At 33.1% G+C, this 16,257-nt stretch overlaps 1 protein-coding gene across 2 annotated transcripts in view; it reads left to right on the forward strand.

Moving 5' to 3' along the window:
* The window catches only part of LOC123551420 (beta-1,4-N-acetylgalactosaminyltransferase bre-4-like), a 39,065-nt gene extending 23,238 nt beyond the window's left edge, over positions 1 to 15,827 (forward strand). Inside the window, exons 4-6 of one of the 2 annotated variants that reach the window (XM_053540911.1) lie at positions 1,929 to 2,051; positions 2,660 to 2,755; positions 6,479 to 7,289. In XM_053540911.1, coding sequence (XP_053396886.1) covers positions 1,929 to 2,051; positions 2,660 to 2,755; positions 6,479 to 6,569 — 310 coding nt within the window. In that variant the 3' untranslated portion in view covers positions 6,570 to 7,289. Of the gene's footprint in view, positions 1 to 1,928; positions 2,052 to 2,659; positions 2,756 to 6,478; positions 7,290 to 14,110 lie in introns of those variants that run through there. The other variant, XM_045340351.2, reaches the window with a different exon arrangement.
* Positions 15,828 to 16,257: the final 430 nt, after the last annotated feature.

The raw sequence follows: 16,257 nt of genomic DNA on the forward strand, positions 1-16,257 counted from the left end.
TTACAGCAACATATACTGAATACTATGAAACGTATGAACGGTGTTATGTGAAATTTAGTGTAAAAATCAAAGGATCGTATATCAGTGAAAAATTGTTTAACGGCAGGACCCGTACCTAGGTTTGCTACTCATTTTATTCAAAAAAGATTTTAAAGGTAATAACTCCGGAACAATATTTCGAGCGGGACGTACCAATGATGTGCTCAACAAGGCTTTATACCAAGCACTTCCTACTATCATTAAATTATGGACTAGAATTTTAAAATGAAGCGTTGACAAAAATCTCTAAAACAGGGCTTTTCCCCCAATAAATCTCCAGTAAAAGGAGATAATCCCAAAGCAAAAAAGTATGTTTTTTTCCCAATTCTACATTTAAAATTCCCAAATGAGTATTACCTTTTAGGAATATTGTCGTTTTAAAATAGTTTTGCAAGTTTGTATGTATATTGCTGTTTAAAACAACAGTTATACTGTTGAACAATTACTGAAATGCAACCATTAATATTTCACACAAAACATATTTTACATAGATTTTGTTTATTTGCAAACTTTCCTAATTAACGTAAAATCCATAATTTATTAATAATTAGGCCTGTAACTATCATTCCTAAGAAGTTTCAGTAAAAGCACACAAATAGTATACTAGGAGAAGTAGTCCGAACAAATTCTATTAAAAAATCATCGGAATAATGAACATAACTCCGGAAAAATATTATTTCGATCACTCCCGTAAAGCTTCAGTGAAATCTGGGTAGAAAGATTGGAGATGAATTACAGAAAATAATCTTTTGATAGACTCTATGTATGATAATCAAAGAGCCATTATAATCAGCACAAGATCATTGAAATATGAACCCCGTAATACATGCAACATAATACATAAAACAGAGTTGGTGCGGATCATTCCTATGAAATTGTATTGAAATCCTACCAATTATAAAGCAATTCGGACAAATCTTATTCAAAAAATACTTTAAAGGGACCCTAACTCTACAAAAAAAATCCGAGGATATTCACTACAAGGCTTCATACATATCATTTCTATTAAAATCCTAGCAAAGGATTCTGAGAAGCTCGATAAAGCTATACGTAGACGGACAGACAGACGGACAGATGACGAAGGCAGAAACAAGATGTATCCAAAGAAATTGGAAACATAATTTATGGTATTTTGTAGATTAACTCTCTGTTTATATAATACTTGAATGACGTTCTGGCATAACCAAAGTCAGCTACAGTGAACGAAATACAAGTATGTCTTGAGAAGACCCCCAGGACTTACAGCACATTCACAGTTCATTGTCCGCATCAGCTTAGGCCGACAATGTCTAGTTATAACTATATATACTGAAATAAGTATTACAATTATCTATGATATCGATATCATTAACATTTTGTTTCAATCACTATATTATCAGAACAACAATAACATCCTGTGATAAATTATTACCATTATTATGTGATAGATGACACTTCTTTGTTACAACTGTGATATCTGAGAAATACTGTGATTATGTAATATGCTATGTAATTTGTATTGACATGAAGTGCACAAATAAAATTATTATTATTATTACAAGAAATTTATCATGAAATCTAAGATGTTTATAAAAAATTTATTCGACATTTTTTTCTGCAACGGTTAACTTGAATACAAGTATATTTCAAATAAATGAAAGATAAAAGTCATGATAAGGTCGATCAAATAAGTGTGGTAGTTTTCCTGCCGGCTAAGTTTATAGAAAAAGTTTGAAAAACAAATGACATAGTCAGACAATCACTCGAATCCACAACCCCAAAATTGGCAGTTAAAAGTTTTGTCCGTACAGCTACCTACAAGTGGGACATGATGTCAGTTAAGAAATGTATGCTTAACAGTTATATATTAATTTTAGATAACATCGACAATTTCTAAAATTTCTTTTCAGACTACCATATCATTCCTACTTTGGAGGTGTGTGTGCTTTTTCAAAAGAACATTTCAAGAAAATCAATGGCTTTTCTAATATTTATTTTGGCTGGGGCGGTGAAGACGACGACATTCATGAAAGGTTTCACGTACTCATGTTTCTTGTTTTATCTAGAATATTATAATCATTTTACATTTATGCGAACAATGTTAGCCCATTCCTTTCTAATTATAATTGTATTACATTTTACTAAATTTGTTTATTTACTTCATTCTAAATATTAGACGTCCTGTAGTTTTTCAGCTCTCAGTAACCGTCTGGTGCAGTACAGAAACCTATCTATATATTATACTGTTCATCCTCAAATAATTTGAAATGCTGCTGTACAAAAATATCGCATTAGACCAATATATTGTTAAAAATTGAAATTATTGTATGTTTGATGATGTACGTTGTACAAGTCAAAATAAATTATCTGTTCTGTTCTGTTCCTATCAATTATCTGAATAAACATTAGAACTAAACCAAATAAAATTAAATTTTACACACAGAACAATTTGATTATGTAAGACGCTATTGTAAGATCCGACAACTGACGTCACAGTGAATAGTAATAAAGACCAATCTGTGATCTAAAAAATCACATAAGTAATATCCTGTATGGAAATGCAATATAACCAAAAACTCGTTTGCTTTTTAATGATCTTCATGTTTGTTGTGATTTTTGTTGTTGTTGTTTTTTTTTTCAGAATAAAGTACAGCCATTTGAAACTCACTCGTCTTTCATCAAAGCTTGGCAGATACAAAATGTTGAAACACGAACATGCGAACCAAAATCCAGACAAGTATAAATAAATGTCTTTATTACTTCCTAAAACTTACCTTGCTATGCTGTTCGCACGCACACACATTCGCATATTGAAGTTACTACGTAATTCGTGTCCGCTCCATATCTACTTTACCGCCAGGATTTTAGAAAAAATAAAACATGTATCAATTGTTATCATCATTAAGATGATGTACACAGAGCGCACAGTCTAGGTCACAAGGTCAAATGCCAAGGCAAAACTTGGAAGTAAAATGTCATATAACTCAACTTCATGTCCGTTCCACAATGTCTAAAGCGCCCTGTCATACTCAGGCAGGCATGTAAGATCCTTATATTCTGCCTACCTAGCGGGGAAAGACAGGGCTCTCCGGGTAGGAGATCACCTTTTATCTTACCACTGCTTCTTTATTCTGCTAAATCCATCCGGGTTGCCTTGCAGAAGGACTACTTAAGTACAAGTACAGTACGCATTGTAAACTGGGTCAAGATTTCAGAAAATGTGATGATAGCTCAAACAATTTATCATGCTCCCACTATGACTGCCAGCGTAATATGAAAAACAAAATATTCAATTATTATCTATTCTACCTGAGTTCGGAACGATACTGAGTCTATCGACCATGACATTGTCAAAGTTTGTGTCTTCTTCGGTTAGAAAGGGACGCTTTTAACCTGTTTTAAGCAGGTATTTGTCATAATTGTTGGATCTTAGCCATTCGTTGTGGAAGGACTTTCACTGAAATCTCATTTTCTTGACGGAGATTTCAATTCAAGAGTCTGTATTTAGTTCAAGTCGAAACGTCATAATTACTTGTTTTGCAAGTGAATGCCCGATTAGCACCAATGATTAATATTACACAGAAGTCGAACTGTTATGTTCTATTGAAATATCTAAGCAATCGTGTTTAACTGAAGCGAACAGTGGGAAGTGAGCAGTTAGCAGTTGCAGCAGTTACAGCAGTTATCTGCTACAACTGCTGGCAGTTACAGCAGTTAGCTGCTATAACTGCTGGCAGTTACAGCAGTTAATTGAAAATACAACAGTGATCATGGATAACGAAATAAACAACATAAAATCCAAATAGTGATAGTGGTCATTTAATTTAGTATGAAGAAAGAAGACTTGTCGAAAATTCATAGCTTAAGTCCATGTAATTACCTCCCCTGCTGTAATAACTGCTGCAACTGCTAACTGCTCACTTCCCACCGATACAGTTGGCAGAGGAATTTACAAATCATTAAAATGTGAATGGCTTATTTTTGTATCCGAAATATTCTGCTCTTAACATGTTTTACTGGTCGAAGGATAAACAGAATATTAGGTTCTTGTCTTTCTGAACTTATGTTTATCCCCCATCGGTTGAGCATCCTGGTGGATAAACCTTTCTCTGAATCAGCGGATATCCTAATATTTTCTATATCTAGGGACAAGACAAGCTGTGGTCTGTGGCGAATTGTCCGAAAATATGAGTTTGTGATTTTGTTTGCTATCATTTTTTTTTGGTATTTTACGAAGCTGTAATTTTTGAAAATTTAAACGCCCGGTTGGTAACATTTTATCGTCCTTATTTAGGCGGCTATCTTAATTTTAAAATGGCCGCCTCAAATTATGTTATTTTCCCTTTTTCTTATAAATCAAATTTCTTTAAAATGTACTGTATGCATTTTGTATGTTACATGAATGTTAGAGTTTATCAAAAAAGTACAAATGAAACATTAAATTCTATTTCGTGTCTTTAAGATGGAGTTATTTAAGGGAGAAAAATCTTTTGTAATTTTACAAACAAAATATAAGTTGCTACTTCTTCAAAACACCGACCTGACATGCACAGAATAAATTCTTCTAAAAAAAAATAAGGTAATATCTACCATTTGAAGCATGCCTATAAAGTGATAAAGCCATAATAAAATGAGGTAAAAACAATTAAACACTCTGCTTTTGCTTTTTGGCCTCATACATTATTAAAATCATTCAATTATCAGTGAATTGATTGCATTTATTATAAAAAAAGTCAAGGCAAACTTTATAGTTAGCTTTTAGATTTGATAGAAATGGAAATAATTACAAAATGTGAGAGATATTTTCAGATATTTTGGAATGATAACATTGTACCTTTTTTCTCTTCATTGTTGAGCTAAATAAATCAACTGCAATTGTGTTCTACACAATGCTTTATTCTAAAACTTTAACTTGAATAAAATAAATAGGAAATACAGAGAAGTAATTCTAAGATACATAGTTGTTATCATTATTAACTTATTGTGTTGTTATCATTATTAACTTATCATTATTAACTTATTGTGTTGTTATCATTATTAACTTATTGTGTTGTTATCATTATTAACTTATTGTGCACTTTGTGGTGTTATACTTTTGTTCAATCAGCAATGCATGACGAGTGGCTAAAGGATGTTGACTTTCTAATCACTTTCCAGCAGGAAGGTCTAATACACATCAGTCGTCCCAGCTTTTCAGTCACCTCTATGGGGTTGAAACACTTCAGGTGCGTCGAATTATTTCAAGTGAAGTAGCAGTGTAACTTGCTTACTGAAGATTACTGGTTCTACCAAGGCACTGCCCATGCCTATAATAATGCCCCGAGTGGCAGCTGAGACCTTCTTTTACAATTCAAAACTGGAGAATTGGCATATTTCTAAATTGTTTTGGTGCGACATAAAACCTAACAAAACATAACTTCATGGCCTTGTTCTTGAAGACAATCTAATGTTGTACATGTATGTTTAAGGTTTTTAATCCTACTTTCAGGCGAAATAAAGGGCAAAATCATTTTTGCTATATCAGGTCAATGACTAAATAAACTTTTGCCGGACTTCTTTCTTTGAATTTTTTTTAAAAACGACACCATCTTGTTTTTGCAAACAACTGCTTAAAGACATATTTATGCAATTATTTTTATTAACGAGCTTTAATCAGGTACGTGAGACCGTGCCACTAATTCGACGCCGCCCTGAAGGCGGTGTCGAGTATATGGGATACACTTTTATTTCGGACCCTGTAAAGATGGTAATGAATAGTTTCGGAGTGATAAACTGAACACAGTGAATAGTTTGTAAAAGGATCAACGATATCGCACAATACATTTTAGTGAATAAACAAAAAATGGCAAAAAGAAAACATAAAAAATGTATGTAATGCAACTTATTATGTGATTTAAAACAATGCTATCTGTCTTTCCTCTCCTTATTTGTAGAGCAGAACATATTTTTTTTATTTACAATTTCGTCAAAAATGTTGATCCGATTTATTGATAAGGGAGGTTACTCTGTAAGTCAAGTTTTCTATTTCTATTCTTAGCATGACCTACTTAGCTATCTCATTTTCTATAAATAGAACACACCGCAGATATACCATACTGTAAAGCGTGAATCGCCTGGACAAGGGAGCGTTCGTGTATTTTACAACTTCGAAGAGAATATCAAAAAAAAATTATGGAAAATTACAATTGCCTGCATAAGAATTCCTTGGAAAAAAATGTATTTACAAAGTAAATAAAGGAATCAATAAGCATAGATATGTTGAAATGAACGAAGGAAGTGCCGCTGTTAACTTATTTTTAACCTTTTTGTCTTATTTTCTTTGTTGATAGGTACAGTGATGTAATTTCAGAATGCGCACACTTTTGCAAATTCCTATTTCTATTTGTTTTTTTTTCTTTTTTCTTTTTTCTTTCTTTTTTTTTTTGCTTATGTGTCATATAGATCTACTCATTGTTTACAGATATACACTGTCAACTAAGGTGTGCAACAGGCTAAAGAGCACTTGGCTGAATTTGTCAGTGACAAGTAAATCTTTCTTTAAATGTGGTTAGATCGAAATATCAAAAGCCATGGGACCATAACTTATCAAAGCATCAGTGACTTTAAAATAGAATTCCTTGTTGAATTTATATGTTCATTGATCTTATATGACTAGTCAGTTGCTCTGGTTTTATTATATCTTGTTACTTGCTTCTTTTTTTCTTTTTTCTTTTTAATTTAATAGATAGTTTTTGTATTTGTCCATTCCTGACAAAAAAAATTAATAAAATAAAAAAAACAAAAACATTTTCATTGAAATATTTTCTACACTTTGGCAGTGGGTTATTATGCTTTCTAAATTTCTTGTAATATTAGATTTGAACTAGACACTGACATACTCCTAGTAACCTTACAGTTCAACGAGGACTTCAAGTTTATCGTTCGTCCAAAAAAAAAATGAATTCTATGGTATTCAAAAGTATATAAGAAAGATTCATGCTTTGTGAATAGGGGCAATATAGAGATAATTTATGTTATATCATTCTTTTCTTGGACAAAATTTTTGATTGTTTTTGTCAAGGGAAACAGTAAATTGCTGTGTATAATCTGCATTCTGAAATCTATAATGTAGGTGACTAAGGTCCATTAAACTTCATCAGTAAATAGAAAACACTCATTACATTACATGATAATAAAAATAATGGTTTCTGTGAACCACAACTTTGAAATAATTTCAACATTTCCTCATTTCCCAACAAACTGCATTTCTGTGAAACTTCATACACACGGTCCTGCATATAAGAACTTTTCACAGGAGATGACCTTAGTTAGTGAAATACATACTTTAATTTTGTATGTAAAGGGACCACCTACTCGCAATGTTAATGTCATTGCAGGTAGAGGATTTGTATTGCATGGTAAAACTTTTCTATCATGTTTATTCTTCATGTTTTAAACAGTTTATCACATTTATTGTTTTATGTGCTAATGTTGATAACTTGTAGCCAGTCAGACTAATAAAGTAATGATTAGGTGATTTCTCATATTGCAATAAATGTACTTCAGACACAACACTTGGCGGCGTCTTTGATGCTTGCATCAATGAATTGCCTTGTGTATAGTCTGTTCCATTGATCTGTCTTAGCAATACAGAGTCAGTAACAAACCAATTACAAGCTACAGATTTCTGTATCAATACCATGATCCACCACGCGAATGCTAATCTAAAAATAGCCAGGCTTTCCATACACAATATAAACTTATCCTGAAAGGATAACATGTTAAACCTACAACTATGAAGGTTTTAAACAATACGCAACTGATAAGCGCAAATAATTCCAGTCATCTGATTCTCCTCCGCGTAAAATAAGTATAGATCTACTGGTAACTTACTATTTATCATTCTCTATCTACGCAGGTATCTAGTATTGATAATAGCATTGTAATTGGATCGATTTATTTGCAAATTTATATTTTGAAATAATTACCGTGCATTTCCTTTTCTTTGATAACATTTCAGTCGATCCTGATAGCCTGATCGCCAAATGTTCGTTGATTATCGCGTTAATTGGAGAGATGATTATAATTAAGGATCCAGAAATCATCTGCACAACTTCATAAATAAATGACTTTCCATATCCAGTGGGTAAAATTACTAATGTATCTCCATCAATTATTTTTCTAACACATTCAACTTGTTTGGGTTTAACTGTACTGTGTGTTTCTTTTTTTATTAATGCAAAACAATTTGGTTTTTACAGAAAACTCGACACAAAAAAGATCTAAAAATGAAATGAAGGTCCGCGTAACGTTAACATCGATATAAACACTGAGCGATTGCTATCTTTTGGTTCTCAGACAGGTGTCACAGGAAACTTTTGACGTTGCACACGAGAAAAGGAAATTCATTTAAGGCATATCGCTACCAAATCAAATGTAAGCCTCCGCTGGTCTAGTAGTAGTCCAAATATAAATAGTGCTTATCTTTCTCCCTTTCCTCGTGCCCTTTCTCAATAGCATCGTGTTTTCTTTTACTCTACCGCGTTTCAGTATGTATCACTTAGCATTCTATCGAAATCGGCATGTTCCTATCACATGCTAGGTAAAAATGGCGGCGTAAGAATTTAATGTCTCGAAAAGAGAAATCGAACGAAGCGAAAAGGAGTAAATTTATGGTTCAGTGATTTTCACTGTAGTTATTGCCCTAAATGTGTGGCATTTGACAATTTCTGCTTGGTTAGTATGAGACATACGTTTTTCGTGAAAAACAATCTCTAGATTCTAATTAAAAATGACTTATTACCGAGTCTTACTTTGGTACATGACTCCGTTCTCCCAAATTCACCGCAGCCGGTACTCTTTTATAATCATATTTCATTTATCTTGGTTTTAACTTTTTCTAGATTTCAGAAGGTTGTGACTGTCTTACGTTATATATAAATAATTGACTACATGTACTACTAAGTTAAGAGCTGGAAACCATTAAAGAAAGAATAGCAAGTATCTTTATACCCTGCTAGGACCTTATTTTTTAAACTAAGTTTTTAATAATAAACTCATTGAATATTACATTACATAGCTCAGAAAGGTAAAAGTTATAATTTCAATCTTTTTTTCAGTGATTATTTTTGACAATCTAACTGGTCATCTAGTACAGTTAACAAGGTACCTCTGTCGCCAAATGGTCAAGGTTGTTGGTATCAAATCTCTGTGGGTAAGATCGTCACGTGAGCCGTCAAACCTAACTTGCGGAAGGTCAGCGGTTCTACCAGGTGGCCACCGATGCCTGAAAAAATATGCCCGGAGGGACACCTTAGGTCTTCCTCAAGATTTAAAGCTAGGAAGTTGCCATATGTACTGAACTGTGTGAATGTGATGTATAGAGAATATTTGGTTACTGTCTTATAAATTTAAATTTATTAGGTGAAGCGAAAAAAAAATATAAAAGTCGAGGCTTTATTTTTTCGTAGACGAACCTAATAAATTTAAATTTATAAACACAGTAACCTAATGTTTTAACTATCCTACCTTCTTATTTAAAATTATTTTTAAGCAACTAGGTATGGGTCTGCCTTATATTGAAAAATTAATACGCCCTCCAAATTACACACACACCATGCAAATAGCTCTTAAAAATCCCGAACATAAAATAAAAGCGGAAAAACAAAGGCTAACCTTATATTTTGTACCCGACTTCTTTGTACTGCTGAACATGAATGACTAATTTTAATTTGCTGCCAAGTGAAGTTTTATCCGAAGTTCAGTTGCAAGTCGGATACCCATTCCCACCAAGCAAACGTTAGACGTGACTTAATTTGAGGCTGAACACCACTAAATCCGGCTGATCTTTATTTCAAATAAAATCCACTTAATTTATAACAGTTTTTCGACATTTTCAAGCATATCAGATTTTCATAGACTTATATTCCCATAAAGAACTATATCGCTACTTTATAAAAACAAAAAGAAAAGGGTGTGTTACGTTTTATATAAGAACACTACAGTTCATTAAATACAACCCGCTACACAACTTGGCTTGGCAGTGGTAATTTCTGTGAAGTTCGGTGGAATTCCAACTAGTGGTACAGGAGTAGCAGCACAGATCAAAGAATTTGACAAATCATGACTAGTGAAAAGCATTTCATCAGAATATGACGATGATGTGCACAACTGCGCTTCGCACTTAACAAATCAAGGTCATGACTCCACTGAAAAGCATTTAATCAGAATATGACAATGATGTGCACAACTGCGCTTCGCACTAATCGCTTGTGGGGTTTGATGAAACTCAGCCATAATGTATACAGCAAGTAGTCTTGAAAAAAAAACCCAGTAAAATATGATAAATCAAGGGCCGGTAGTCTAGTGGTAACACGCTTGACTGTCAATCTAGAGGTCCGGGGTTCGAATCCCGGTCCAGGCACTGGAAATTTCTGAGATGCTCTTGAGTGTCTCCCACCTAACTCAGAGGCCTGTACTGGTTCTTCCCAGGAGAGACGGCTTCGCGTGTATCGGTGCTATACACCGGGCACGTTAAAGAACCAGACTGTCTATTCGCAACGAGCTAGGCTAAGTTAGCCGGACAAGTCTGTATATAAAAAGGATTTCTTTCTATCTGTTCTGGGGGCTTTATCTCACTCTGTCCCTCTGGTCAGATCGCTCTGTGTCTGTACTAGTAGAGGATGAATTTCGCGCCCTGTGTGGCTGCGTTTGCTATACGTAAAGCGCCTTTGAACGTGTTTATTATGAAAGGGCGCTATATAAATCTGGTATAATAATAATAATAATAACTCTGCTGAAAATCACTGAACCAGAAAATGCCGATGATATGCCTAAATAGGATTTGGTGGAAATCTGCCTAATGTGTAAAAGAAGAAGCCAAAATATCATAAATTTGACAAATAAAGGGCCATACTCCCCTGAAAAACACTGAACCGGGACATGCCGATTATATGGATAATAAGACTTAACACTTGTCACTCCTGTAAGAAGGCTATGTGATGCCGGCAACTTCAAACCACTAGGTCGCCAGGCCACTAGATAACTATTAGATGCAGTTTCTTCTCGTTTCTTGGTACCACAAGAGGCCGAGGAAGTCATTTCACTTCAGGTTTGTTCTGCAGCATTCAACTTTTGTTCATGATGGTTTAATCAGCAGTTCAAGGGAAATAAATCATACAATATATTTTTGAAAAAAAGTGTTTAGGTGAATTCCCTTGTTCAGCTGGAAAAGGGCATATTTTTCCGTTTTTAAAGTCTTGCCATTTCGCATTGTAAGCAAGACATATTTTACATTAATTAGGTCTTAGTTAAACACTGACTTCAGGATCTTTTATTGATAATAACAGATAGGTATAATTGCATAAGGATTTGTAATGTAGATATCTGTGCTAAGACAATTTACTAAATTTTTGTTACTCATTATGTTCATTTAATTATTATTATGCTATGCATTCATTTTCTGTTAAAATACTCAATAATTGTTTGTTAAACCTTACATTTTTGAGAGAAAAATTCAAACAACACCAACTCATAGAAAGAAAATGTTGTTTTACATGAAAAATGAATAGCATATAAAACATGTATGTTACTCTTTACAACAACTGTCAGTTTACTGATATATACATTTAATTACGGAAAAGGGCTGCATAAATGGGCCACACTTAAGGACAGTTCAGCGCCTTTAAAAACTCACCATTTCCAAAGAACTGTTACATAATTTCGTTTTGATGCATTTGCAATAATGTCCCCGTGTTGAAATTTCACATACCTAGGTTGAACGTAGTTTTCAGCAATTGTTTATTTCTATTTCTTTACAAATGGTATTTATTTTTAAAGGGGGACAACTTTTGAGAATATTTTAAGTATCCATCGTACGGGACAGTACGGCAGAACATGTAATGGTGGTAAATTGTTGGTAAAGGTGTATGTTGTTCGTTTATCACGGATATTTCTGTGTTTTGAAGATATACTCCTAAACCTTAAGGAAAAGATGCATGTGGTATTCTTGATTTTTCTTGACAAGTTAAAAAATTCTATATTATACGTTTATCTACAGCTTTAAAATATTGAAAAAAGAAACAGTTGTTACGTGACTAGTCCCATTTAGTTTAATGTTAGTTTCTTAGCTCTTACAAGCAAGCTGGAGTGCTTCACACTAGTCCCATTAGAAAAAAAAAAAAACAAAAACATAAACCTGTCTGTAAATTGTATTTGTTGAAAAAAATTATATAATAAATCAATACTTAACTAAAGCTTCATATAAACATTATAAATACAAATAATTTTAAGCTTAACCATTTAAAAATATCAATTTGTGTGTCTTAGTAAGAAAAACAGGTCTATTTGAAGGTTAAATTGAATCATGTAACGGTAGATTTTTGAAATTCAAGATGGCCGCCATACAGATGGCGGAATAAATGTTTCCAAAGAATCTTTATAAGCTTTCATAGAACATAACTATTCAAAATAAATGAAAAAAATCCACAGGATTACAACTTGACACAGACTACTTCACGAGCGCATATTGACGTCGTATTATGACGTCATAGTGTATTTATAAGCGTTTGTTTTAAATATACAATATTTTTGAAAATATTACAATAATATCAACGGTAAGCAAGAAAAATATCTAACATAACTGACTGAGTAAGGAGGCAGATGTTTTCCCAACCCTCGGGAAATCGCTCGCTTTTCCATTCCACCCTTCGAGTTTGTCTTGTAAACACAAGACAGTCATTTAAACCACTTAAATTATCATCACTTTAAGGTAGTTCTGCACGTTTGATAAACCGGAAGTGATGGCGTAAGGTCATTTATCCAGATAACGTAGAATAAAGTTGGAATCGGCGTACGGAAATGAAAATCATTTTATGAGTTAATGGCAACCCATGAGTAACTTTATTATAATGGCAATGCTACTAGATCTATCTTTCTAAAGTTAAAATATGATATTAAAACATCGAGCACGTTAAATAATTCAAAACAGTATCTAAAAACAGCTTGAAATGTGTGGATCACTTTCATCAAATATCTCCAAAACAAGCAAACGGACCTATCCATTTTATTTCACCATATTATAGGCCATATGTTTATTTACGACTGTGGGAAGTTTCATTAAAATTCACTTTGTAGAAAAAATTTGTATTCGCGAAAATGTTATGAAAATTTTGATTTTCCCAAAGACTCCCATTATGAAAACTTGCGTGAGGTCCAAATTTTTCAAATCAGTCTAGCAAAAAATAATGAATTGGCACACGACCCTATCTTTTTTATTTGCTGAATTTCCTAACTATATTCTGAAGCTTTGAAAAATCAGGGTTTAATCAAATTCTACATTGAAGATTTTTTTTAGATCCGAACGTACAGATATACCTTAACTTCATCCAGACGTCATGCAGAGTACACAACCCGAGTCAATAGATCAAATGTCATAATCACATTTGAATGTAAAACAGTATGATTACAACATTTTACTTTCCCTGTATCAAAGTAGCGTCTCTGGGTGTTATTCTATTTAAGTGATAGCTCTAATTTGTTCACTTTCGAATGCAATGAACTATTACAGTCGCTAATTTTTGGCGAGCATGCTTGCGCTGAGCTTGGTACAACTGTCAAAATGAATGTTTTGACGTTAGAATGTAATTATCAGATACAAATGCCCCCATTGTCGTGTGCAGACACATATACCAATCATGAAGGTGAAAATCCCATTTTGGAGTCAAAATTTATATCTGATATCGTACTGTGCATAGAACAATCTTTGGAATAATTGACATATATGTTTGCTTCAATGAGAAAATATGTCACACGCAAGACCCATACCCCTATCTTAAAGGTAAAGGTCACAATTTTGCTCAACGCTGACGTCTGATTTTGCTCGATATGTAACTTTGAAAAGCATGAAGCAATATTGAAAGCAACTGCCGTTTTTATCAAAAGTAACAATTCAGCCAGGAACAGATAACTAGAAATTCACTGTTGAGCTTTAGGCTGGGAAAGTCTAGTCTGATTATTTGTTTTGCATGTTTATACATATTGAACCCTATTTACAAACTTTTGGAAGCGGAGGGAGAGAGAAAAAACTTTCCGTGACACTTGATCTATTTTTCAGAATACTTCTTTTCAAGACAATGAAAACAAGACATTCTTCTGATGGACTAAACAGCTTGAAATATGACGTGATCAAACAAGACTACAGGCGTCTGTACACCTGGATTCTAGTCAGTATCAATGAGACGGAAATAATTGAAAGTGAGCCGATTCATAAGCAGGCCTTCAACTCAGAAATTGTGAACACGAAAAGTAATTATACTTTAAAACGAAAGAACAAAAAGTCATACCTATAATCTGGCTTTTATACAAAGAATCTTCGCCGAGATGTCCAGTCAGTACACGTGCCTTTGGGAGGGAATGGTCAGGCATTTTATTGATGTTTCAGATATGTGTTTTATACATCTCAATCTTGTTACAAATGATATTACTATGACCCTGTTAAGAAGCAACATGGCTTCATTTTAAAGTTTGTATTAAACCAAATACTCTACAAAACATCTTAATTTTCCAAGTACATTGCAAAGTCTAATGAACACCGGTAAACCCTATTCAAATACATATGTAGTATGCAGTATTGTGGTAAACCCGAGTTTTGGCTAAGAAATGTTTTGCTTTTTGTGAACATTTTTATGAATTTACTGATTTGCACTGATTTAAGGACATTGGCTCAGTGAGCATCTTATTACGCAATACAACTGTTGTCGAAGTTTCAAGTTAATTTAAGTGATACTATAAGGAACAAAAACGTATTACAGATTTTCCCCGACTCGGATTGCAATTGCTTTAAAGTCAAATACCTGCTCCTAATGCACATTTATATATTTTGCCATGATATTTCTATCTTCAATATGTTATGAATATGTGTCTTAACATTTATGCAAAGTTTTGGACATAATGTTTTGTAGTTTTAGAAAAATCTTGAAAATGCCTTCTGTTTACATTTTTCCTAGTTGATTTCTTGTGTGGCTAGAGCTGACCAATGAAAATAATTTATCAAAAATATTTATTTAGAAACATTTTTCAGGACTGAAATTTTACTGTTAGGTCAAGGATGTTAGTTTTTTTTAATAAGATTGAATTTTGTAGATCTTTTAGAAGCTTTGTTCTCTTGTAATCCTTAAAATTTGCCCTAAGATGTGAAGACCAAATTTTTTGTGGGCATATTGGGAATATTGGAGAAAAACTGTGTCATTTCTATGTTATTTTTTTTCACACTTGATTTAATTACGTTTAAATCATTATTTGTAATTTGAAATATACTGATAAGGTGTTCTTTTGCCTTTAGATTGATTTTGATGACATTCATTCTATTTCTTGCCTTTGATGAGAAAAGTTTTGCATGTTTTGGAAAACGTCATTGACCAATCAGATTACAGCATTTTTTGTGCTTGTCTATAAATATGGGCATATCAGTTATTTCTTTGCTCTTCTACTTAACATTTCTTTTTTGATTGGAAATCATATAGAACATTTAGAGCCAATGTTAGGAGCTTTGTGCTTTATTTTTATAGGAGAATAAATTAGAACTTTTGAGTGTTTGTCATAATTCTAGTATTCACAGAATATTCTGGAATTTACGTGAATTTTATTTGGAAGAGTCATATGCAGATTTTGGAATTTCTGACAAAAATTGACACATATTTTCAAGTGAAGGAAATTGCAGAATTTGTTTATTTTAATTGAAGAAATTTATCCATAGACATATTAGACATTTGTAGTTATGAATGCGTGTTTATTGTGTGAACTTTAGATTTTAATAAATTCATAAAACCGGACCTATTATTATGTCTTCATTTAACATATGTGTTGACTTTTGTATTATCAAAGTGCAGCACTTAGCATTACAACAACTTTGAAATAACCAAGAAAGTGCTTCTAAAAGAATCCTGGCTTTTCCTTGAAATAATAAGTCAGTGCTGTCGGCCATCCTGTTAACTAAAGAACCAGAGTGCAATGAGACACTTGCGAGGAACCAATGTTATGTTTATATGTTTTCCTGTATGTAACTAGAAACAGTATCTGTTTACGTTACAAATAATGAAATAAATTGTATTGAATTGAACTGAATTGTTATGGTCTTTGTTGAAACGTTTTCCTGTTAAGCCCGCGACAAACTGTCCGTCCCGTGAGACTGGGAAGGGGCCGGGTTTACGCATGATACGAGGACTGTTCAAAAATAGCTCTAAAGACCTTGTCTCTAGCTTT

The sequence above is a fragment of the Mercenaria mercenaria genome, chromosome 4 (genome assembly GCF_021730395.1).
Source record: "Mercenaria mercenaria strain notata chromosome 4, MADL_Memer_1, whole genome shotgun sequence".
NCBI lineage: Eukaryota > Metazoa > Mollusca > Bivalvia > Venerida > Veneridae > Mercenaria > Mercenaria mercenaria.